This window comes from Chrysemys picta, chromosome 7 (genome assembly GCF_011386835.1).
Source record: "Chrysemys picta bellii isolate R12L10 chromosome 7, ASM1138683v2, whole genome shotgun sequence".
NCBI classification, from domain to species: Eukaryota; Metazoa; Chordata; order Testudines; family Emydidae; genus Chrysemys; species Chrysemys picta.
In genome coordinates, this window is record NC_088797.1 from 29,747,527 (window position 1) to 29,772,982 (window position 25,456).

The window sequence follows — 25,456 nt, forward strand, 5'->3', positions numbered from 1 at the left end:
GGAAAAGAACCAGGCACCATCCCCCCTCCCCCCTCAGCTGCCAGACACCCCCCCCCCCCCCCCCGCGCACGGTGCAGAGGGACCATGCACGACACTCTCCCCCCACCCGGGAAGGGGCAGAGCCGGCGCCGCGCGGGGAGGGGAGGCAGGATCTTCGCGGCCGCGGGCTCCGCGCAGCTCTCCCATCCCCCACCCCGCGGCACAGCTCCGGCGCCCGGGCAGGGACGGGGGACGCGCGCGGTTCCCACCTCCCGCCGCCGTCTGCGGGGGGGAAGGCCTCGGCGCCAGGAAGCGGCGGGCGGAGGGGGGGCAGCCGATACCCCTCCACTCCCAGCGGACCCGTGCACCCCAGAATCGGACCCAAGGCGGGCAGGGAACGCAGGTGTGGGGAGGGGATGGGCCAGGGGATAGAACCCAGGAGTCCGGGAGACAGAGACGCGGGAGGGGGGGTGCTGTCCCCTGCCTGGGACCGAGCTATAAAGGGATCGCACCCCTGAATGTTACAGCGGATGGGACCCAGGCATCCGGGAGGCTGCATACCCACTGCCTGGAGATGTCAGATGACCCCCCGTGGATAGAACCCAGGCGACCGGAGGCTCAGTGTTGGGGGTGACCATCCCCCCTTCCCGGATGTATAACTTGATTAGACAGCACGGACTGCACCCAACCCCCGGCGGATAGAACCCAGGCGTCCGACGAGTCCTCCAGAGTGGATCTAGCTCTCGCCCGGATACTGGATTGAAAACGGATTGCATCCCCCCCCCCCTTGACGGGGGACAGAACCCAGGCGTCCGGGAGCGGAGGGGGTGCCCTAGGGAGTGTATGTAACCCCCTGCCTGGAGCTATAACTGGACTGGACAACACGGATTGCACCCCAGGTGGATAGAACCCAGGCGTCCGGGCGGGGGGCACAGGGGGTGCCCCCAGAGTGTACATGCCCGTCCCCCCCCCCCGGATATATAACCGGATTGGACAATATCGATTGCATCCCCCACGCCGCCGGCGGAGAGATCCCAGGCGTCCGGCGATGCGGGGGGTGGGGGGTGTCTGTGCTGGTGCTGCAGGGGGCTGCTAGCCGTGGAGGGCGCTCGGATCTAGCCGCACACGCGTATCCCGTTCATGCCACCGCCAGCCAGGCACAAGTTAAGCCGCGCCGCAGCGGAAAGGAGCCGCCGGGGGAGAGAGGGGCCTGCTGGCCCCCCGGGGCAGGGGGACGGCTGGGATGGGGGGCCCCTTCGGCCGGGGTGACCCCGGTCCCCGGGCGTGAGCAGCCCGCAAGGACGCGCGGAGGCGGCGTGGGGGGAATCGCAGTCCCGGGGATGAGCCAGGGCGCGGGTGGGGGGCCCGGAGACGGGAGACGTGGCCCCCCCTAGAGACAGAGCGCAAGGTAAAAGCATCGGCCGCTGCGCATGGGGCGGGGGGAGGCGTCTGATGAGGGGGGTCTGGATCGGAGATGGGGTGCAGGGGGGGTCTGGATCAGAGCTTGGGGAGGGCGTGTGGGGGCCTGAAACGGGGCTGAGGGAGGGGTGGATCAGGGACGTGGGGGCCAGAGGGGAGCTGAAAGGCCTGGAGGATGAGTGGCTGCGGGCTGGACTGGAGGAACCTGGAGGGGCTGCATCCGAGCTGGAGGGGAACCTGGGGGTCTGCAGAGAGGCTGCGAGGGAGCAGGAGGGAAGCTAGGCAGGGGATAGGGGGCTGGACTGGGGCTGTGCGGGAGCTAGGCAGGAGCTGGGGGGGGCTGGAGGAGCTAGGCAGGAGCTGGGGGCTGGAGGGGTGGGGGCTGGGGCGCTGGGGGAGCAAGGCAGGAGCTGGGGAGCTGAATGTGTCTCATTAACTGTCAAAGCTCTGGTTGAAGGGCACCAGAGGGGTGTGTGCAGGGGAGGGGAGGAATAGCAGAGATCCACTCCCAATCTCTGGGCTGCTGGCCCCTTCCTGGCTAAGGACAGAGCCTGTGGGTGGGCTGGGTATGGGGGAGGAGTTCTGAGGGGGGTGGAAGGAAGCAGTGACCTGCCATTTTCCTGCCGCCCGTCCCAGTCAGAGGCCACCAGGGAAGGGGGCAGCTGGTTGTAGTGACCCCATCCTTCCAAAGAACGACATCCCACCCATAGCAGAGCTGGGCACAGCTCCCCTCACCCACCGTCACCGGGAGGAGCAGTTCGGCACAGAGCCGTGGGTGCCTGGGGGAGACATGGGCAGACATACCACTCTCCCCCAATGGCTTGCACACACACACACAATTGTGCCCACGCCTACGCACATGCATAAGTGCACCCAGATAAGCATGCAGACACTCAGAAGGGTGCACCTGGCAACACGTGCAGAGCCATGAGCACACACCAAAACCCCAGCTCCTCCACACACACAGGACCCCCAGAAATAAATAGGCACGGACAGAGCCAATGTTTCTCGCCTTCCCTCATTCCCAGAGCCAGGAATAGAACTCAGGAGTCCTGGTTGCCAAACTTGAACCCACTAGCCTCCATCGGAAGCCTGCTCCCTGGGTATATTCTCCCAGCCAGGCCTCCAGTCGGTCTTTGAGCCCTCTGACCTGGGCGCAGGTACAGCTCCCCACCCCTTATGCTTCTGCTGGCTCTGCCGGAGCTTATGTACCAGCAGGAGAGCAAAGACTGTGACAACTGTGCCTCCCTTTGGAAGGGCCATGAGGGTTCTGGGGCAAATAGAATCGAGGAGTCCGGGCTCCCAGCCCTCCCTGCTCTAACCACTAGAACCTACTCCCCTCCCAGAGCTGGGAATAGCGCTCGGAACAAAATCAGGTTAGGATTTGGGACTCCTGGGTTCTATTCCCGGCTCTGCCACTGACCTTGGGCAAGTCCCTTTGTCTTTCTGTGCCTCAGTTTCCCCTTTGCAAAATGGGGAGAGTAATTCTCACTCCTGCTTTGGGAATTACTCAGGGATCTGCCGGTCCAGTGACGCATGTGTGGCTGCTTTGACACCAATAATTCTCTTCATGGGGGTGCCCCTTAGACACGCTTTCAGGTCTCTTTTGCCACAGATTTCCCCTTAAACACAATACAAACAGTGCCAGAAATCTCTTCCCTGCCTTTCTTCAAATGCATTGGAAACAGGATTATGAATATGTTTATCCAGCCCTTCCCCTTGCAGCCTCTATGATCCAGCCAGGGCCATAGGCAAGAGCGAAATTGACTAGAAATGCAAAGAGAAACTGACTAGTCTCTTCCATCGTTGGAGCTGAGTGAAATGGAGGGACCCAGGAGTCCTGACTCCCAGTCTCCTGTTCTTAGAGCCACACCACACTCCCTCGCAGAGCTGGGGAGGGAGCCCAGGAGTCCTGACCCCCAAACCCCTCCTTTGCCAGCATCTGTGGTAGGAACTCCACTTTGATTATTTGAGAGATCTGTTTCTGGGGGCATATGCGGGGCATGGGGGGGCATGTGGAGTTGGCAGAAAGTGGGGTGATGGGAGGGGTGCTCAGAGAAAGGGGGAGGGGAGGGAAAATGGCTATTTCTGTTTTACCTAGTGGTTATCTGAAGCCCTGACATGATCCCTCTAAAAAGACAAGGTGGGTGAGGTAACATCTTTTATTAGGCCAGCGTCTGTTGGGGAGAGAGAAGCTCTCAAGCTACACAGAGCTCTTCGTGTCCCTCTAAGGCAGCTCGGAGATTGTTCTCCCTGCACACTGCTGCATCCTAGACCCCCCCCAGCCATAGTTAGCCAAGCAGCCTGGAGCGACTCCATCCATGCACCAGGGCCCTGGAGAAAGAAGATCCTGCCTGACCCCCCTCCCCCACCCCTGCCAATCATGTGCCCGTGTCACTGGCGTTATCAGGGCAACCTGAATGCTGGCGCTTATTAAATCAATAACTTCCCTTGGCACTACCCTGCAGGGTGTTGCACAGGAAATGGAGTGCTGGCGGGCTCCCAATCACCTCCGCGTTACCCCCCTATGCCCCACTGCCCCTCCTAAAGCTGACTCCCAGCCCCCCTGATCTAACCACTACGTAGAATGTAAGTTCTTTGGGCCACGGCCTGTTAGGACTCCTGGCTTCTATCCCCAGATCTGGGAGGGGAGAAATGTCTGTCTAGTGGCTAGAGGGGGTGGGGAGAATGCTGGGAGACAGGATTTCTGGCTCCCTTCAGGAATAGCAGCCATATCTGCTGTCCAGAAAACCAGTTCATCCCCTTCAGCCCTCATCTCACTTCACCCCTCCCAACTGCCTTGCCCGGAGGTGGGGGGGGGGGGCGCGGAGGGAGTAAGCTAATGCAGCAGTGTGTCCAGTGGGGAGGATGCTGGGCTCTGGGACGGATGTAGGAACCAGGTAGCTCTTTAAAAATTCAGTGGCTGAACTATCGACCTGGCTGGTTCCCTGTCTGCGGCACTGGGCGGTGGTGGGGGCAGCAGGATTATGGGGGGGAAGGTGAGTGGCATAGAGAACACAGGCCCGGAGGGACTGGGGAGGGACCCTGTCAGCGAGGGAAGGAGGTGACGTGGGGAGCACAGCTGGAGGGGGGAATCTGGGAGGGATCCAAGTCGTGGGGGAGACGGCTGGCATGGGGAGTGCAGGCTAGAGGTGGGGAGGGGTTCCCAGCAGTGGGGGAGACCCCCTCCACTCCCGGGTCTGGGATAGAACTCAGCGCTGATGACTCCCAGCTCCTCCTGCTCTAAGCCGCCAGACCTCACTCCCCTCCAAGTGCAGAGAACAGAACCACAGAGCAATATAGGCCACAACAGAGACCATAGGCCCTGGATTAGTTCCTAAGCACTTCTTATTGCCCCAGCTCCTGGAGTCATGGGACAGTACTAGAACTGAAGCTTCCATTTCTCATCCTTGTGGTTGGGGAGAAAAATTGGAAAACAAAACCCAGGTGTAGCTGACCCAGCCATACCTGCCTGAGTCTGCAGATAGCCTGAGCCGATGTCTCCAAGACAAGGGAGCAGACCTGATCTCAGTGGGGTGTTCCCTCCCATCCCCACTGCTCTGGGGGTCCTGTCATTTCTGCCCACCCTAAGCAGCCACACCCCAGTTACTAGGGGGCCTGCTGACAACCCATCCTCTCTGTGTAGCTGTCACTATAAATGGGGCCAGGCCACACTGCAGGGTTGGGCCCACTGTTTGTGAGAGGAGCTACAGTGCAGGATTGGGGGCCATAGGGGGTGGGCCTGCAGTGCAGGAGAGGGCCATGGTATGTGGGGGTTGGGCTATAGACAGTGTTTGGAGCAGGATTATGGTGCAGGGGGTACAGCCCTGGTGAAGGGGTGTGGCTATGATGGGGGGGGGGCTATAGAAGAGGCCACAGTGTGGCAGGCAGGTATCTGATGCTGAGGGTACCGCCCTGGTGTGGAGCCCTGATGCCGGGGCATGGCTGTGGTATGGAGTTGGGGCTACAGTGCAGGGGTGTGGCTATGGCATGGAGGTGGGGCTCCCATACAGGGTGGGGCTATGGTATGAGGCACTGGGCGGTGGTGTAGCCCCATGCCCCAAGCTGCCTATACCCCTAGACCATCCTTTCCCCATGTCCCTACTCTTGGCTCACTCCATTCTCTGATCCCCTCTCTCCTGCCAGGCACCGCCCACCCACCAACCATGGCTTGCCTGCTGCTGGTGCTGCTTCTGATGGCAGGGACCCTGATGTCCTGGGCTGCCTCCTGCCCCTTCCACTGTGTGTGCCAGAACCTCTCTGAGTCACTGAGCACCCTGTGTGCCAACAAGGGCCTGCTCTTCATCCCAGCCAACATTGACCGACGCACAGTGGAGCTGCGCCTGGCCGACAACTACATCCGTGTGCTGGAGCCCCAGGACTTCCTCAACATGAGCGGCCTGGTGGACTTGACCCTCTCCCGCAACACCATCGACAGCATCCGGCCCTTCGCCTTTGGTGACCTGGAGAGCCTGCGTTCCCTGCACCTGGACAGCAACCGGCTGATGGAGATCGGCGAGGAGGCCCTGCGCGGGATGCTCAACCTGCAGCACCTCATCCTCAACAACAACCAGCTGGTGAGCATCTCGGCCGCGGCCTTTGACGACTTCCTGCTGACGCTGGAGGACCTGGACCTGTCCTACAACAACCTGCGCCACGTCCCCTGGGAGGGCATCCAAGGCATGATCTACCTGCACACCCTCAACCTGGACCACAACCTCATCGACTCCATCATGGAAGGCACGTTCTCCGAGCTCTACAAGCTGTCCCGCTTGGACATGACCTCCAACCGGTTGTACACCCTGCCCCCGGACCCGCTCTTCGCCCGCTCCCAGATGGGCGTCATCAGTCCCACCCCCTACACTGCCACCATTGTGCTGAGCTTTGGGGGCAACCCCCTACATTGCAATTGTGAGCTGCTGTGGCTGCGGCGGCTGGCCCGGGAGGATGACATGGAGACATGTGCCTCGCCGCCCCATGTGGCCGGCCGCTACTTCTGGTCGGTGCCTGAGGAGGAGTTCACCTGCGAGCCGCCCCTCATCACCCGCCATACGCACAAGCTGTGGGTGCTGGAGGGCCAGCGGGCCACCCTGAAGTGCCGCGCCATCGGGGACCCCGAGCCAGTGATCCACTGGGTGTCACCGGATGACAAGATCATCTCCAATTCCTCCCGGACCATCTCCTTCCGCAATGGCACCTTAGATGTGCTGGTAACCACAGTCCGGGATGACGGCTCCTACACCTGCATCGCCATCAATGCAGCGGGTGAGTCCACAGCCCTGGTGGACCTCAAGATTATCCCTTTGCCCCATCGGGGCAATGGGAGCAGTGGCCCGGTGCCACGCCATGACCCGGGCTCCTCTGACATTGCCACCAAGACAGCGGCCAACACCAGTGACTTGGGGGTGGAGGAGAGGAGCGTGGAGGTATCCGATGTGACAGCTGACTCGGCCTTGGTGCGCTGGGCTGTAGACAAGTCGGCCCACACTGCCTGGATGTACCAGATCCAGTACAACTGCACCGTGGATGACACTCTGATCTACAGGTAGGAGGCGCCGCAGCATGTATGAGATTGGGGGAGTGGGTGGGGATGGATGCCATGGCACAGGAGGCTCCGGGAAGAGAGAGCATGCTTGGTCATGCCCCAGCCACAACACTGGACCACTGAGAGTCTTAAGTAGGGGTGTGTGGCTGCAGTGCATTGCATTATGGGCATTCTCCAGGGAAGAGGGTGTGCCTGGAACATATGGCATCACGGATTTTCTCTAACATGGGGAGTGGCCACAGTACATGGCATTATGGGTATTCTGCAGTGTAGGGGGCACGGCTGGGCCACACTGCATTATGGGTTGTTCTGACTACTTCGGGGAAACAGAGAGGGCTTAGCTGGGAATTAGTCTCTCTGCTCGTGTGGCACACAGCTGCTAATCCTGCCGGGTTCTGAGTGCTGCGTCCAAGCCCAGAGGCAGCTGCCAGGGATTCCTGTACAAATAGCTCTGTGCCCCAACCCAGAGGTGGCTGCATCTCAGTGTTGGGCGAGGGATCCCTGTATAAACAGCCCCCACGCCCCAACCCAGAGGAGATCTAAATCAGCACCAGGAGCTTGTTGGAGTGGCAACGGCAAGTCCATTGGGAGCCAGACGATGGGGGTCGGGGGTGGAGAAGGCCATGCCATCCCAGTGGTTTAGGCTGAGACTATTAAAGTTCAGGCTAGAGATGCGAGTAGGGGCTAGACATATGGGGGTGGGGGCAAAAAAAGGGCAGCAATGCTGGGGTGGGGCCAGATGTAGGGAACCTGGGTTCAGAACTGCTGGGGGGGGGAGTGTGGTCTAGTAGTTAGGGCAGGGGACTGGGAGTCAGGACTCCTGGATCCTACCACAGCACCCTTCTCTGTGCTTCAGTTTCCCCCTCTCAATCATTGCCTATTTAGACAGTAAGCCCTTCCCCTATTTTGTATGTAGAGGTGACTCAAACCAGGTCTGGAAGCCCCTATGGGGGAGGAGACTTTGGAGGGCAGAGGGCTCTTAAACCAGCCAGCAAAGGCAGATCAAGACCCAATGGCTGGGAGCTGAATCTTGACAAACTGAGGCTAGAAATGAGGCCAAATTTGTAACAAGGAGGGGGATTAATGACTGGAACAGCAGAGATGGGTGGATTCCCCAGCACCTGAAAGCTTTTCCAAAGCATCTACATGCCATAGGAATTTAAGTCCCCTCTTCAAAAGTGAGGTAGGGTCTGCACCCCAGAGGCAGTGTGGCCTGTTGGTTACATCACTGGACTTGGGACCCAGAACTCCTGTATTGTATTCTTGGCTTGGCCACTGACTGACCCTAGCCAATGACCACCCCCAGCACCTCAATCCTTTGCAAAGTGTTTGAGCTCCAGGGATGAAAAGTGCTGGATAAGAATTAGGTGTTCTTATGAATGATTCTGGGGGGCCCATCTTGAAACACCTTAAAGGGTCCTGAGTGGTAGGTACTGAGCAATGTTTGGAAACCCTTTTGGGGGTCTCAGTGTGCACCCCCCCAAATCACAAGTCACTTGAGGCCTGTTGTTGAAGCTGCATGGGTGAGGGCCCCTGACACCCTCGCTTGGCCAGAAACGACAGAGCAGGAGAAAGAGCTGAATGTGTTGGTCCATCACAGGATGACTGTGAGCCACCATGAAAACCAAAGCGGTCCTAGGCTGGGTCAGGCGAGTGATTTCAGTTGAGGTAGGGACGCATTAATGCCATTGGACAAGGCCCTGGGAAGAGCTCAGTGGGAACACCATGTGCAGTTCTGGTCACCTGTGTTCTAGAAAGATGAATCAAACTGGCCCGGTGCAGAGAAGGGCTCCCAGGCTGATCAGGGGAGAGGAGACGGAAAGAGCTGGGCCTGTTTAGCCTGGCCAGGCGAAGGCTGAGAGGGGATCTGCTCTCTGAAAATACACCAGAAGGGTTAACCTCAGGGAGGCAGAAGAGCTACTGAAGCTAAAAGACAGTGTTGGCACAAGAACAAATGGGGACAAACTGGCCGGGAATCAACTGAGACTGGAGCTGAGAAGATTTGTGCCCAACAGAGAAGAGAGGGTCTGGAACAGCCTCCCAGGAGGAGCAGTGGGGGGGGGGGGAAACACCCCACTCGTTTGAAGATGGGGCTGGATACGTTTCTGACTGGGATTCCATGCAGGGTTGGGTTGGCTGCGATAGCAGAGACCGGACTCAGAGACCCAGGAGGCTCCTTCCAGTCCTGGGTCTTATGAGCCGCAGATCTGGGGCTGGATGCAGGCACGGCTGGGACATTCCCCACCCTGGAGGGATCAGCGGGGCTGCTCAGAGTGGTCTTTTCTGCTCCCTAATATCTCTCTCTTTCAGGATCATCCCGGCCAGCAGCCACCACTTCGTGCTGAAGCACCTGGTCCCAGGCGTGGACTACAATCTGTGCGTCCTGGCCATCTTCGACGACGCAGCCACCTCTCTGGCTGCGACGCGCCTGCTGGGCTGTGCCCAGTTCTCCACGCAGGAGGCGTACCCAGACTGCCACTCGCTCCACGCCCACTTCCTGGGGGGCACTCTGACGGTCATTGTGGGGGGCATTATCGTGGTGACCCTGCTGGTTTTCACTGTGGTCATGATGGTGAAGTATAAGATCTGTGGCAGCGTCCACTCTGGCATGCCCAAAGTCTCCAACATGTACTCACAGACCAACGGCGGGCAGCCGGGGGTGCCCAACGGGATGCTGCTGCAGCGGGGGCGTGGGCCGAAGGCGCAGCGCCGGAGGGCGAGGGGCAAGCCCGCCCGGCAGGAGGCACCAGAGCGCAGGACGGCAGAGGGGGTGGTGGCGTGCCAGGGGGACCCGCCGGACCTGGGGACCTCCAAAGCCAAGCGGAGCTGCTCGTTGGACATGGGGGAGATCTCCGCCAGCGCCTGCTATGGTTATGCCAAGCGGCTGAGCATCATGTGGACTAAGCGCAGCCAGTCAGTGCACGGGATGCTGGCCAGCTGCGCGGCTGAGGGGGAGGGCAAGAGGGGAGGGGCTTTCGCCAGCGCGGAGGAGCTGGAGGAGAGCGTGGTATGACCCAGGTGGGCGGGAGCTCACCGCACTGGAGCAGCCGGCTGAACGCCGGGGAGGGGACAGCTGAGCCGTGCGAGGAGGGCCTCAGAGCTGACACGGTGACACTCCACTGGATGTGGTGACAGCTGACTGGACATGGCAATGCGCAAACCACCCCGGTAGCCACCTCTCTGAGCCGGTGACGCTCCAGCCAATGTGGCAAACCCTGATCCGACCCGGCAACACTTGAGCCAGTGCGGTGACCCCTGATCTGACGCAGTGACCCCAGGTCTGACACCACCAGGCCAGGGCCAGCATAGCAGCACCTTCTCTGACGCTGGATTTTCCCCAGAGAGAGTGCCCAGTTGGCGAGACACAGAACCCCACATGGCTGAGCGTGGGTTTGGGTTTTGCCATTGGACCTGGTTTGACTCAACATCAGAGGCAGGGAATGTCTGGAAACCCCTGGCTCTTCCTGCTGGCACCCCCACCTTGATGCATATGGTGTGAGACACACAGACTGGAAAAGGAGAGTTAGGGGGGGAATCGGTACTGGATCAGAGAAGGGGGGCCTGGACAGGCTATCAGTACCATATCAGAGAGGGGGTGGGCTTGGATGGGAGACTGTTACTAGAACGGAGAAGGGGGGTCCTTTACAGGGAATGGGCCCCAGATCCGAGACGGGGTGCCTGGACAAGGAGTAGGCTCTGGATTGAAGAGGGGCCCGGATGGGGGATGGGCCCTGGATGAGAGAGGGGCCTGGATGGGGGATGGGCCAGGGGTCCTGGATAGGAGAAGGGCGTGGATGGGGGATGGGCTCTGGATTGAAGAGGGGGATGGGCCCTGGATAGGAGAGGGGCCTGGATGGGGGATGAGCGCTGGATTGGAGAGGGGCCTGGATGGGGGATGGGCTCTGAATCAGAGAGGGGGATGGGCCTTGGATTGGAGAGGGGGCCCGAAGGAGAATAAAAAGTGGATCACAGAGTGTGCACCTGGATGGGGAATTGGTACTGGGCTGGGGGCTGGACAGGAAATCAGTGCCAGACTGGACGGGGAATCGGTACCAAGTATTTTATGTTTTGGTTTTGTTTTTAAAATCATTTGCCTAAATAAATAAGTAAACCTGAGTCATTGAGGGGTCGAGGTCTGGCAATGGACGGAGAGCAGCCGAGATAGGTTTGTGAGCACTGGGCGAGGGAGCCCGGTATAAACAGCCCCTCTGCCCCACTCCAGAGGCTGCTGCATCTCTGCACCCGGTGGGGGATCCCTGGATTAACAGCCCGCTGCAGCAACTCTGCCTGTAACCATGTGTAACTGACGTGGCGATGTGCCAGGAGCCCGAGCCCATGCCCTGAGAAGGGAGAGCTGCCCTGAGCATGTGTGTGTGTGGTGTGATGTTGTGGGTCGCCAACCCGCACTGGGTGCCTGGCAAGGGCATGAGATTGTGGGGAGCTGGGATGGGGGGAGGGGCTGTGGGGAGCTGGACTGAGAGCTGCAGCTCCAGACCTTGACATTTCTACACAACAAGAATTACCACGGCAACAACAGCCACATTAAAGAGCCTGTAGCCTTGAAAGTGAAAGATTTACTGGGCGCAGCGTAGCTGGGGATGGCAAGGTGAGAGCATCTTGCTGTGGAAGAGATGCACCCTCCTCCCTAGAGAGATCATTAACTCCTCCCTCCCCCGTGAGATCCCAAAGGTGCACGTGCACTCGGGACAGTGCCCCTCCCCTCAGAGCGATCAGCTCAGGCTCTCGGCAGACTCAGGCTGGTGTCATTGTGGTGGTTACACTCGGGGTAGCTCCCCCTCTCAGAGCAATTGACTCAGGCTCTCAGCAGACTCAGGCAGGCACTGGTCACACCTGGGTCACCTCTTCTCCTCAACAACGCCTGGGAGCGGTGATCCTACCACAATCACCTGACTCCAGGAGCTCGGGCCTTGGGTCTGGGCCTGTAGCACCGGTGCCATTGCCCAGCATAGGAGCGGTGCCCGGCATGGGACACCCTCAGACCCTATAGCAGTCACCTGCACTCAGAAACCCCCCACACTCAGAGCACCCCTATCCCCAGGGTGCCAGGCCTCTGCGTTGGCTCTCCCACCTTCCAGGTGCTCTTTGGAGCACAAGGGAAGATAAAAGCCAGGCACTGATGACAACAGGGGAGGGGCGGGGAGCAGGGTTAAATGGACTCCACCAGGGGGTGGAATCTGACTGAGGAAGAAATTGGGAGCAGGAAGCAGAATGGAAGGGGAGCTGGGGATGAGACGGCTGGTCAGGGAAGGAGTAAAGAAATTGGGGTAGGGGAGGTATGGGCATGGATAGATAGAGGGGTGTAGGGAGGTGGGAGGATGGATGGATAGAGGGGTGGATTGAGGGGTGTGAGGGGTAGGGAGGTGGAGGGGGATGGATGGATCGAGGGGTGGGGAGGTAAGGAGGTGGATGGCTGGCTGGAGGGGTGTTAAAAGGAGGGAGGGGGATGGAGATGGATGGAGAGCAGGGAGGTGGAGGGGGATGGATGGATTGAGGGGTGTGGGGGGTAGGGAGGTGGGGGATGGATGAATTGGGGGTGGGGAGTAAGGAGGTGGAGGGGGATGGCTTGCTGGAGGGGTGTTGAAAGGAGGGAGGGGGAGGGAGATGGATGGAGGGCAGGGAGGTGGAGGGGGATGGATGGATTGAGGGGTGTGGGGGGTAGGGAGGTGGGGGATGGATGAATTGGGGGTGGGGAGTAAGGAGGTGGAGGGGGATGGCTGGCTGGAGGGGTGTTGAAAGGAGGGAGGGGGAGGGAGATGGATGGAGGGCAGGGAGGTGGAGGGGGATGGATGGATTGAGGGGTGTGGAGGGTAGGGAGGTGGGGGATGGATGAATTGGGGGTGGGGGGTAAGGAGGTGGAGGGGGATGGCTGGCTGGAGGGGTGTTGAAAAGAGGGAGGGGGAGGGAGATGGATGGAGGGCAGGGAGGTGGAGGGGGGATGGATGGATTGAGGGGTGTGGGGGGTAGGGAGGTGGGGGATGGATGGATTGGGGCTGGGAGGTAAGGAAGTGAAGGAGGATGGCTGGCTGGAGGGGTGTTGAAAGGAGGGAGGGGGAGAGAGATGGATGGAGGGCAGGGAGGTGGAGGGGGATGGCTGGCTGGATCGAGGGGTAGGGAGGTGGAGGGGGATGGATGGATTGAGGGGTGCGGGGGTACGGAAGTGGATGGCTGGCTGGAGGGGTGTTGAAAGGAGGGAGGGGGAGGGAGATGGATGGAGGGCAGGGAGGTGGAGGGGGATGGATGGATTGAGGGGTGTGGAGGGTAGGGAGGTGGGGGATGGATGAATTGGGGGTGGGGGGTAAGGAGGTGGAGGGGGATGGCTGGCTGGAGGGGTGTTGAAAAGAGGGAGGGGGAGGGAGATGGATGGAGGGCAGGGAGGTGGAGGGGGGATGGATGGATTGAGGGGTGTGGGGGGTAGGGAGGTGGGGGATGGATGGATTGGGGCTGGGAGGTAAGGAAGTGAAGGAGGATGGCTGGCTGGAGGGGTGTTGAAAGGAGGGAGGGGGAGAGAGATGGATGGAGGGCAGGGAGGTGGAGGGGGATGGCTGGCTGGATCGAGGGGTAGGGAGGTGGAGGGGGATGGATGGATCGAGGGGTGCGGGGGTACGGAAGTGGATGGCTGGCTGGAGGGGTGTTGAAAGGAGGGAGGGGGAGGGAGATGGATGGATGGAAGGCAGGGAGGTGGAGAGGGATGGATGGGTGGGTCATAGACATGGAGGGCTGTGTTTGGGGATGACTCACAGGTGTGGTGACTTTCCCCAGCCGGTGTGGGGTCCTTAATGAAACCCAATTCTGTGGCCTTGGCCCAAGTGAGCTCGGCCAGGCCGGGGGGAGGGAGGGGAAGGAGCCTGGCAGACGGGCGGGGGTTAGATTGCAAAGCTGCAGGGCTAGGGGAGAGACTCAGACTGGGCTGTCAAAGAAGGCTCAGGAATGCAGGTGCCCAGATCAGTGGGTTTGAGGCATTAAGGGTCTGCACATCCCAGCCTGAAGCTGATGGGCAGATTCCCAAAAAGCCAATGGGCGTTCCCTGCAGAATTCATAGGTTTCAAGGCCAGAAGTGCCCTTTGCCCATCTCGTCTGGTCTGTATAACCCAGGATCTCCCACAGCCATTCCTGCCTCCAGCCCAAATCTGCTGGTCGAGCTACAGCACAGCTTTGGAACGTCCGATCTTGATACAGAGACTCCAGTGAGGGAGAATGTGCACGGGAATCGAGTCTTTGTCCCAGACACGAATGATTGTGGTTTTCTCTAGACAAGGGAAGACAGAGCTACAAACACCAAGCTAGACAAAGTGTGCTCCGGTACAATAAGATTCCAGGATTGTCACCTGTCTGAGTGTCAGTCGGAGGCCTAGACTGTCTGTGGAGTCAGTGTGAAGGGATGGAAGCAGCTACAAGCATGGCTGAGAGCTCTTCTGGTTCAGAATATCACCAGGTTCAATGATCACCGGGCTTTGCAGCCTGCTACCATCCAATTTTTAAGTTCTCAGCCATTCTGACGTGACAAATGTGGTGTAACAGCCACAATAAGGCATGTATCCATGCCATACTAAGAGTTCTAGACCATTGTGAGATCAGAGGTAACTCAACCAATCACCACCCTTGCTCTACAGCTAATTTGCATGCAACAATTTCACTAATTGAAGGAGGGAGATTGCCCAGCTGGTGAATTACTTGGCCCAGCTACCACATCTGTGTGATGGCCTGGGCTTTCAGCTACTAGTATAACAATCCCTCGCTCTTTTCATCCCTAGATCGCCAAGCGCTTTACAAAGGAGGTCAGAATCATCATTCCCATTGAACAGGTGGGAAAACTGAGGCACGGAGAGGGAATGTGACTTGCTCAGTGCCACCCAGCAGGCCAGTGGTTGAGTCAGGACTAGAACTCAGGTCTCCTGAGTCTCAGTCCACTAGAGTGACCGCAAGGCAGTGCTGCCATCATCAGTTTCCTTGTCCCAGGTGCTCCAAAAATCATCAGGCTGAGAGAAATCGCAAGATTGTCTTACCAAACACGTGACATTATTCAAAACCCATCCAGGTTCTGTTTACATTCTGGGCTTTTTAGCTTCTAGTGGGAGACGGTCCCCTAGTTATTAGCGTTATGCCTGGCCTAATACTTCAGTATATAAATAAATAAAATGAATTAAAAGGGACTAGAGGATGCTGATTAGCAACATGGACCCTTCCGGAGATGGAAAACTGGTGGCTGAAACCACTCAGCCAGCAATCAAAAACCACAGTCCATTTGCCATTGTGATCATGTGTCTGTTTCGGGGCTACTTCCTGCTTTGGGACACTAGATGATTTCTAGGTCTGTCCAAGGAGATGGGTAAATGTAGCTACCGGCTTCTATTTAACACCCTAGCTCTGTGCAAAGTAAGTCAGCAAACTTGAACATCACATCATTGGTGAGGGGCTGTAAACTGGAAACTCCATGAGCAAACAGCCCCACATTTGTACCACAGACTCCATCCCAGCCCCCCGTCCTGCATGGCAATTTACAGGGGTATCAGACCTTGTGTGGAGATCTCAAGGTGTTTCAAAACCCTGCCCTTTCGTCAGACAGCCCACAAGCTGGTTTCCCACAGGGACGAGTCTCAAGGTGGAGATGCTCCCCAGCCAGGTTCCCCATTGTTCATGTCATCCCTTTCTCCACTCCCACTGCGCACCCTGCTACACAGTCCCCTCCTTGGAGTTTGCATCCAGCCCATCCACTTCAGAGATTCACAGACTTTAAGTCCAGAAGGGCCCCTCAGACCATCTAAGCTGAAGTCCTGCATGGCCCAGGCCAGAGATTGTCACCCAGTTATCCCTGCATGGAGCCCCATAACTTGGGTTTGACTAAAGCATCTCCCACTTGGGGTTTGAAGCCATGAAGATGGAGAATCCACCCCTTCCCTGGGGATTTTGTTCCAATGGATCTTCACCCACACTGTGAAACACGGGGGCGTTATTCCTCAGTGGAAGCTCTCTGGCTTTATCCTAGCCACTGGTTCATGTTCGGCCTCTGTCCGTTAGATTAAAGAGTGTTAAGTGTTTAGACACCATAATCAAACCGCCTCTTGAGCTTTATTACAAGAAGTTAAACAGATTTAAGTGTAGGCCAACTCCAAGTTAGATCAGTCTAGCCATGTTGGCCGGGTGGGAAAAAACCACGCCTCTGACCCACAGCGGTGGTGACAAAACCCCCAGGGCAGACGCAGTGGGGGCCATGGAAAAGTGCTTCAGGGATGCGGGGCTCCTTCTGTCGACGGACGCTGTGTCTGCACTAGGGGGCTCTGCCAGTATCGGCTTGGCAATGGTCTCAGTCTCTCACTGGCAGGCTTTTTTCCAGCTCTCGAATCATTTTTGTGGCTCTTTTCTGCCCCCTCTCCTATTGTTCAACACCCTTTCTAACACCCGGCCCCCAGAAGTGGCCGCACCATCCTAGGACAGGTCTCCCCCGTGCCATATGCAGAGGTAAAATCCCCTCCCTGCTCCTACTCCCTAATCCTCTGTCTACTCAGCCAAGGGTCGCACGGGGAGCTCACGGTCAGTAGCTCGTCCTCTATGACCCCTGAACCCTGCCTGGAGACACGGCTCTCCGGGATACAGTCCCCGTTCTACAGCACAGCTTGCGTCCCTTCCATGTCTGACCTTGTTGCCTTTGGCGGCATTAAAGCGCATGGTGTTTCGAATGGCCCAGCAGCCCAGAGAGCCCTGGAGAACTGCCCTGTCTGCGTTATTTATTGCGGTGATGTGCCACCCGCCAATCTGATCAGCAGCAGTTTTATGCTGACCTCCAGATCGCCGATAAAGTCATTGAACAGCATGGGGCAGAGAACAGGTTCCAGCAGAATCTGGAGTCGCCGGACGCTCAGCGTCCTTACAAATCAGCCCCCACACCCCGGTCCTCTCCCTTCCCAGCCCTGCAGGGATAAGCCAGATGCCAATGGATCTCTCTCAACCGAAGGCTGCGTGGAAAGGACTGATGTCCCCCTGAGACTCACTAACAGGCTGCAGTATGGATCAATAATGCAGCACCACAGCAGCGTGGGGACAAGCCCTGGTTGGCACACATGCCAGTCACATCAAAATCCATTCGGGGTCGCTGGGGGTGCAAAGTCCCTGCCTGGCAGGCAGGCTCGGGGGGGATGGGGTGGCGCAGAGGTGAACAGGGCTCTGCAAATTGAGGACGTCAAGATGCCTCCACTTGTGGGAATGGCAGAGAAGGGGCATGTGCCATGCCTAGCTGTGGTGCCCAGCAATAGGGAATGCTGGAAACGGCACTGGAGGGGGAATCCTGGATTCTATTCCTGGCTTGGGGAGGGGAGAGTGGGATCTAGTGGTTAGAGCAGTGGGGAGAGGGGTTAGAGTCAGGACTCCTGGGTTCTGTTCCTGGCTATGGGAGGAGAAGGGGAACAGAGGCCTAATGGTAAGGATGGGGGTGTTAGGAGTCAGGATTCTTGGGTTCTATTCCTGGCAAGCAGGGGCAGGTTCAGTGCCCAGACCTGCTGGGTGACCCTGGGCAAGTCGCTTCCCTTCTTTGGGTCTCTGTTCCCCACCCGCACTTTGATTAGCCCATGGCAACTCTTTGGGGCAACAGCAAGGGGAGCATTGTAAGCCATCACCACACACAGACAGGGGAGGGCTCCTGGACAATTGCATTTTAACCCACATAAGTTTGTAATATGGGCGTGACATGCTGTCCCAGCCCTGGGCTCCCACCCCCCAGCTCTGCCAGTGCCCCTCAATCCCAACCCACAGCCTCCTGTTATCCCAGCCTGGGCTCCCTGCTCAGTCCCACTGATGCCCCTCAATCTTGAACTGCAGTCCCCTGCTATCCCAGCCCTGGGATCCCCCCTGCAGCTCTGCTGGTGCCCCTCAGTCCCGACCCACAGCCCCCAGCTAGCTCAGCTCCACTGGAGCGGTTTTCTGCTACGTGTACACACTCGCTTTGGCTCATGCATCACTAGCACAGATCAGCAGCAGGGAACAAGGTCTCGGAGCCCCGTGGGCTGTGGATAAACTCAGAGGAATTGCAGCTGCGTGTGGCAGCATCTGGAGTGAATTGTGCTGGGGTCACATGGGGAGAACTGTGCCAGGCCTAAACAAACTACAGGTCCCTCAATCCCAACCCGCACCCCCCTGCCACTCAAACTCTGTCCCCCCTCCCCGATTTGCCAATGCCCCTCAAGCTAAGCCTGCAGTCCCTGCTATCCCAGCCTGGGCTCCCTTGGCCCACTCCACAGCTCTGCCGGTGTCCCTCAATCCTGATCCGCAGCCCCTGGCTATTCAAGCCCGGGGCTCCCCCCCACATGTTTAAAAATAGCCTCATCTGTCAAGACACTACACAGATCCTCACCTGAGCTTCTGTCCTCAAAATACACAGCCAGCCTCCTCAGGGAGGGGGTACTCAGGAGTGGGGTCTAGTGGTTGGTACAGGGGGAGCTGGGAGCCTGGATTCCTGGGTTCTCATCTGTGCCTCAGTTTCCCCAGGTGGTTGTGACGTGTGAGATGTAGTTACGATTCCCTGGGCCCTGCCCCATGACAGGCTCCTGCTGTCTGACTCCACTGGCACCAGGACAGGATAGGCGAGAGAGCCGGCTGTGCTTTGCAGGGTGTGGGGGGATGGGATCCCAGCCAGCCCATTGATACTGTGGGCTCAGCTATCCCCCTCCCTTCACTCTGCAATCCCAGTGGGAGGGCCTGCAGCATGGTGCCCTGCAGGGGGCACTCCACCTTTTTGCTCCCTCTCCAGCCTGTCAGCACCGTGGGCGGGTCCCATGAATGACAGTAGGCTGCTCTGCGCCTCTCTGAGCTCTAATGCAGAGGGGAAACTGAGGCACACAGCTGGGGTGGGACTTGACCAAGATCACCCACCAGGCCAGATCTGGGGATAGAACACACGAGTCTTGACTCCCAGCGCCCTACAACCCACCATCTCTAACCACTAGCCCCACTCCTCTCTCTGAGCTAGGATAGAACCCAGGAGTCCTGAATCTCAGCTCCCTCTGCTCTACCCACACTGCCTCTCCAGCTTGAGTCATTGATTTCAAGGCCAGAAAGGACCGTTCTGTGGCTCTGGAAGGAGAGTGGTGGCTAGTGATTACAGCAGGGAGGCTGGAAGCCAGGACTCCTGGGTTCTACCCCCAGCTCTAAGAGGGGAGTGGTGTCTAGTGGTTAGAGTAGATTTGAGGATTCTGATCATCCAGCCAGCTCAACCTCTGGGATATCCTAGCCCTGAGACTCACCCCCAGCCATTCCTCCATGTCACTCAGTGACTTTTGCTTATATCAACTCTTTCAACTCCAAGAACAGCACGGCGCCTCAGTTCACCCCTCGGGTGGCGGGGCTGGGAACCCCAAATCGGCCATGCCTAGGAGCTGATCCCAGAATCCTTTGGGGCTGGAGGCGCCAGCCCTACCCCCCTTCTTCACCCCCAGCTCTGCAGTGCCTCGGCTAGCTGTCCCTCCAGGCCCAATTAGCCCACTCTAATGAAGCACCGTGGCTAAGCCCTCCTCCCCATGGCATGGTTTAATGAGGTGGTCTTTGGGAAAGGCTGGGTTTTAATTAACTCCGCTGCCGGACAGTTCAGCCCCTCCTCCACTGTCCCCAGGGAAGAGGTTGCTCTTGGGGGTCGAGGGTTGGATTTGATTCACTGCCAGTTTGGGTTTGTAAGGCGGCTCCTCAGGAATAAGGGATGGATATTGAAAGGGGGAGAAAAGCTGCCTATAGTGCTTAGACAGCTGGGACAATGTGTACACCAACCATCAGGCCCCACTTCCCTCCCACAGCTGGGGACAGACCCCAGGAGACCTGATGCCCAGCCCTCTGCTCTAACGACTAGACCCCACTCCCCCCCCAGAGCTGGGGACAGAACCCAGGAGTCCTTGCTCACAGACCTCTCCCTGCCTACTCTAACTACTGGACCCCCCTCCCCTCCCCTCCCAAAAGCAAGAACAGAGTCCAGCAATCCTGATTTCCAGCCCTTCTTGCTCTAACCCCTAGACACCACTCTCAGCACAGATATAACCCAGAAGTCCCGGCTCCCAGTCCCTTCCGACTCAGAAGTTCAGACCCCATGCCCCTCCCAGAATTATAGCTAGAACCCACGCCCCTCCCAGAATCATAGCTAGAACCCAGGAGCCCTGACTTCAGCCCCTCTAGCCACTAGACCACACTTCCCTGCCGATAGAACTAGGGTTGGGCACAGAAACTGTTTACCCAAGAATCCCTCGCCCAGAGCTGAGATGCAGCCACCTCTGGGGTGGGGCATGGAGGCTGTTCATACAGGGATCCCTTGCCTGGTCTGAGATGCAGCTGCCTCTGGGGTGGGGTGAAAGTCTGTTTTATTGTGACACTTGTTACACTGCACAATAATTTAGCCTAGGAAGTGAAGCAGAGTCCTTTGTCCAGTTGAAAATGCACTGGGGATTTAGGAAGACAGCGTGGGATCTTCAGAGTGGGAATTTGGCTTGGGCACCTGGGTTTACAGCCCAAACACTGTGAAAAATCCTAAAGGATCATTAATAACCACAACTGGGCAAAACTTCAATGTATATCTTATCTGACATGCAGCCCAGAGCTCCCTAGCTTTACCCTGAGGCATCAGGGTCAGCACTCACTGCAAGGGGAGAGCGCCCCCTACTGAGCCCCCACCCTGCTCCCTGTAGCACAGCGCCCCCTACTGAGCCCCCACCCTGCTCCCTGCAGCACAGTGCCCTCTGGTGCCACACTAGGGCAGTGGGGAGAGCACTGACTGTGATGGGAGAGCGCCTCCTACTGATCTGTTCACACCCTGCTCCCTTGGCAAATCCTCCCTGCAGGACTAATTCCCAGCTGTGTGGATCTGGGTTAGAACTTCACTAGCCATTCACTCCGAGGTGCCCAATCAATTTGCCTTCCCCCTCTGCTGCCCAGCCCAGGACCAATCAGGAAGAATTATTAACACCCAGCCCTGGCTGATGTGGCTGATAATATCTGAGGCCAAACTGCCCACTCCCTAAAGTCCCCTCACTCCCCCGGCCTGGGGAATATCTCTCTGTCCCGTTTGCTCCCTGGGAGAAAGGAAACACCTTAGTGATAACTAACTGCAGAATAAAGAGGAGGAAGGAAGTACCACATAATCCACCAGGATCAGCCACAGCTGCTCTTAGAATAATATAATCTAGAATTACTCAGCCAGAGAGGCTATGTATGAGAGAAGGAGTGCAATCTAGTAGATAGAGCATTAGACTGGGAGTCAGGACCCCTGGGTTCTATTCCCAGCTCTGCCACCGACCTTGGGCAAGTCACTTCCCCTATCAGTGCCTCAGTTTCCTTTCCCACCAGTTGTCTAGACTGCGAGCTCTTTGAAGCAGGGACTATTTCTCACTGTGTACCTGTATGGTACCTGGCAGAACAGGAGCCCGGTCTTGGTTGGGGCCTTTAGGTGCCACTGGAATAATCATCCAAGCGGCATGCTGTGTGCCTAGTGTTCCAGGACAAGCAGATACAATCCCCAAAGTACTGTCAGGATCGAGAGTCAAGCAGACTCTTAAACTGGAAGATGAGACATGAAGGGACTCAGAATGACGTGATCTTAATACACGATGCCTCAGGCATTTACTAGAGCTCCATGCTGCTGGGATCTCCACCCCCATTTGCTTCTAGCTCCAATGTTTTCCAAGCTACACTGGGCCCTGGGGTGGTCTCAGGTGGCTGAAATGAGCGTGTGTGTGTGTGTGTTTGCATGCATGCCTGTGCCAGGGAAAAGAGCCCAGAAGGGAGCTGGAATGGGGTGGAGCTGCTTTCTCGGTGGAGGACGGGGACTGAAGGGAACATGGTAAACGCTCCTCCTCTTGTATCTCGGTTACTGCAACACCCCTGCTGTTCCCAACTTGCCTTGCTCATGTCCATTCAGCAGGTGGCTGCAAAGATCATCCTCCCAGCCAATCACTTTGAGCCTGTCCCCCCCTCTTCCTGCATCCCTCCACTGCTCCCCCTTCTCAATCACACCAAACATAACCCACTCCTCTTCCCTTTCAAGGGGCCAATCTCCACCCAACCCATCAGCTCTCCTTCACTCCTGAGATGTCAGCTCCCACCTCCGATCAGCCCGAGGTGCCGGCCTCCAGCGCCCACTTGATTTACAATCAAGCCCCTTTGTGCTTTTCCCCAGGCTGCTTTGCACACTTGGGAGGAGCTGCAAACAGCCTCACTGGCCTCCTTCATACTCTCCTGTGCCGTGAAGCCTACAAACAATTAGCGGTTAGGCTGCTGGCGTGCAGAGACCACTGCCTGTCCTGCTGCCCAGTGCTGGGCCATTGTTTCCTTGGACTCCCCCGTCTGTCTGTATCCACCGGTCGTCTCTTGTCTTTGCCTTAGATTGGAAGCTCATTAGGGCAGGTGCTGTCTTTCTGTTCTGTGTTTGTACAGAGCCTGGCACAAGGGGGCCCTGGTCCATGTCACGTCCGCAATACAAACAATACCTCAGGATCACAATAAACTCCCTGTATAGGGCAATCCCAGCTAGATCTGACACGTGATTGGAATCCCCCTGCAACTGACGCTGCTGGCAGGTGCCTCAGGTGAATTATGGGTTGGAAACACGATGCGCCAGCAACCCGTGGACGTAATTCATGGCTGATCATGGGGTGTCAGGAACTGGGATCCCCTCCGCAGGCCATCAATGCCATGGGTTGTATATCTACAGGGGAAGTGACTGCAGGTTGTAGGCAGCCTGACAGTAGCTGTCAGATTCAATAGCTGAGATCCCCTTATGGCTTCAGAGCACTCCTTGGCTTTGAAGGAGAGGGGGAGACAGGCAGAAATAGAGGCAGAGGGTAAGAGAGCTGTGATGTTAAGTGGGGATAGGAAATGGGATAGGGGGCCTTCCCCCTCTAGGGGGCATTGGCTCCGTTCCAACCCCAGGGCAGGGGAACTGGCTGGCTCAGGTGGCAGGGAATGAGACATGGGGCCTCTCCCCTCTAGAGGGTGCTCCCTCCTATCTGGATCCAGGTCAGGGGACCAGATGGCTCAGAGATATAGTGACTAAAAATCAATTCCATCCACTCCATGTGGGTCTCAGCCCAGTTTCCCATCACCAAACCTCTCTCATAAATGCTTGCCCTGAGTTACATCATGTTCCAATTTTCCACCTTGCTTTGCATGGTCATCTGATTGGGGGGAGGTAAAACAGCTTGTAGACAGCATGGGGCTGCCATTAGTCAGGAGTGGACTCAGATCTGTGCAGTGCCTGGCATAATGGGGCTCTGATCCTTGCTTCCATCAAAACGTAGAGAAATACCAGCAATCATCTCGCACCCCCACGGCCAAGCAGTAGCAGATTTAGAGGATCTGCAGGTCAGTTTCCCATCGAAGGAGCAATCAGTGAAGTCTGGGGGAACACGGTTAGTGTTGCTAGTTTATTTAGACTATACACAGCAGTCCTGGGACAGAAGTGGTTGCACATGGCATGCACGATCCCTTCTCTCAGATATCTCTGCCTATACACCAGTGCCTGACTCCCAGGGATCGACTGAGTCTCATTAAGGAGATTCAAGCAGGGAGCAACTCTCCAACTGCTTGCAGTAGCTCCCCACAAGAAGGAAAAGCACCATCAAACTAACAACAACGTGGCATTTGTTCAAAGACTGGACCCCGCTGGCACGCTGGGAACTTGTGAGACAATGTGCAACAGCACCACCTGCTGACTGCCTCAGAATACTAGCTGTCAGGACTCCAGCCTGCAAACTCAACAGGGGCTATGAAGGAGCAGAGTGAGTCAGTAGGTTGGGCCCTAGGCATTGAGCAATAGACCTGAGTTCTAGTCCTAGCTCTGCCATTGACCTTGTGCCTCCGTTTCTTCTCCTGCCCCTTGTCTGTCTAGAATGTACATTCTTGGGGGCAGTGACAGTGACTGTGTCCATGGGGGTCCATGTGCAGCATGGGGGCCTCAGTCTCAGTCAGGGTCTGTACAGCACCTGAGACTCCTGATCTCAGTGGGAGCCCCTAGGAGCTACTATAATCATCAAGTGGTGGGAAAAATGCCCCAGTATGTTTTTTATGACCACAGGGGGTCAAGGGCTGCGTGTCTCTGGTCATCTGCAATGAGCCTCTGGCCAAGTGCTGTACAGACCTCGATCGAGCTTGAGGCCCTCGCTGTGCTAGGTGCTGCACAGACACATAGTGAAAGGCAATCCCTGTCCTGAATAGCTAAACAAAGTTTATGAAGGGAAACTGAGGCACAGAGTTGGGACGGGACTTAGCCAAGGTCTCACAGGTCAGGCAGCACCAGGAATGGAACCTTGGAATCCCGACTCCCACTGGACCATGCTACCCACTAGACCACAGGACCTTTCACTCAACCCATCCCCAAGCCTGATTCCTGTTCCCTTATGGAAGTCTAGTTCCTAAGCTAGAAAGATTCAGGAGATACAAAGAAAGCCAGGGGTGGGCTTTAATGGGTACAGAGAGGAGTCTGTTTCCCCAGTTGCCAGTGCCAGCCTATGTACCCACCTGGGCAAAGCAGTCACTACAGCCCGGCGAGATTGCGAACTGCCTGCAAAGTGAGACAGTGAGAAATCACTGGGCGCACGGGACGGGACGGCCCCGAACTAAACATATTGGTATACGAGGAGGGGTAATTTAGTGCTAACAGGCCAGATGGTGCCAGCCAACCGCGGCGTGATCAAGACGGATCGGGGGACGCGCCAGCGCGTGGACTGAACAAACAATACAAACGGCACGGGCTGTCGGCGAGAGGAGAAGGGTGAGTTATGGAGCAGAGGGAGGGGAGGTGTGAGCAATCTCTAGCAAGGTGGATGTGCGTATCTTAGAGATCTCACTACCAGGGGGTGTGTGTGTCTGTGTTCTCTAGCAAGGTGTCTGAGGCAGGTGGGCCGGGTGGGTGTCCTGGCTCTCGATCATACTTTTAAAGCAGGCAGTGTGGGCTAGTAGATAGAGCAGCACACCAAGACTCAGGGCACCTGGGAGGTATTCTGGGCTCTCCCACTGACCTTGGGCAAGTTTCTGTCCCTCTTGGTGCCTGTTTCCCCTCTCACCCAAATCAATCAATCAGCCAACCTACCCTAATCTATCTATCCATCGTCCTTATCCAGCCCCATCATTAAAGTATCTGGGCACCTTGTAACCACAATGTATTTATTGTCACAACACCCCTAGGAGGTTGGTATTACCCCCAGTATAAAGACTGGGAAACTGAGGCCCTGCTAGGCTAAATAACTTAACCCCCCACCAATTACTAGATGACAATCCTCTCCCAGAGCTGAAGAGAACCCAGGAATCCTGATCCTGGCCCCCTGGTTTAGCCCACTAGCCCCCACTCCCCTCCCAGAGCTAGGAAGAGAACCTGGGGTGTGCAGCAGTCTAGCCCAGCCCCCAATCCATTAGCCAATCCTGCCTCCCAATTAAGATTGTCAAGGTGACCCAGGGATGCTTGCTTGGGCCCTGTCCTGCCTTAAAGAGCGGGATACATGGAGTTAAGGGCTCTGAGATGCCAGAAGAACCTGC

General features: G+C 57.3%; 2 protein-coding genes across 13 annotated transcripts in view; one reads left to right on the forward strand and one right to left on the reverse strand.

Annotated features, from left to right (window-relative positions):
- PC (pyruvate carboxylase) overlaps positions 1-25,456 on the reverse strand; it is a 245,306-nt gene that overhangs the window by 13,426 nt on the left and 206,424 nt on the right. The window lies entirely within an intron of this gene.
- LRFN4 (leucine rich repeat and fibronectin type III domain containing 4) lies at positions 103-11,059 on the forward strand. 2 transcript variants are annotated; one of them, XM_005305492.5, is made up of 3 exons: positions 103-878; positions 5,545-6,943; positions 9,254-11,059. In XM_005305492.5, the coding sequence occupies exons 2-3, from the start codon at positions 5,565-5,567 to the stop codon at positions 9,954-9,956; spliced, it is 2,082 nt and encodes a 693-aa protein (XP_005305549.1). In that variant the 5' UTR covers positions 103-878; positions 5,545-5,564; the 3' UTR covers positions 9,957-11,059. The 2 variants fall into 2 exon arrangements, with proteins under 2 accessions (XP_005305549.1, XP_005305548.1); XM_005305491.4 differs by having other exon boundaries at positions 104-1,387.

Excerpts from the sequence above, each read along its gene's own strand:
- LRFN4 (XM_005305492.5), top strand. The coding sequence starts at position 5,565 with ATGGCTTGCCTGCTGCTGGTGCTGCTTCTGATGGCAGGGACCCTGATG. Across the intron at positions 6,944-9,253 it reads GATGACACTCTGATCTACAG|GATCATCCCGGCCAGCAGCC; the intron begins GTAGGAGGCGCC and ends TCTCTCTTTCAG.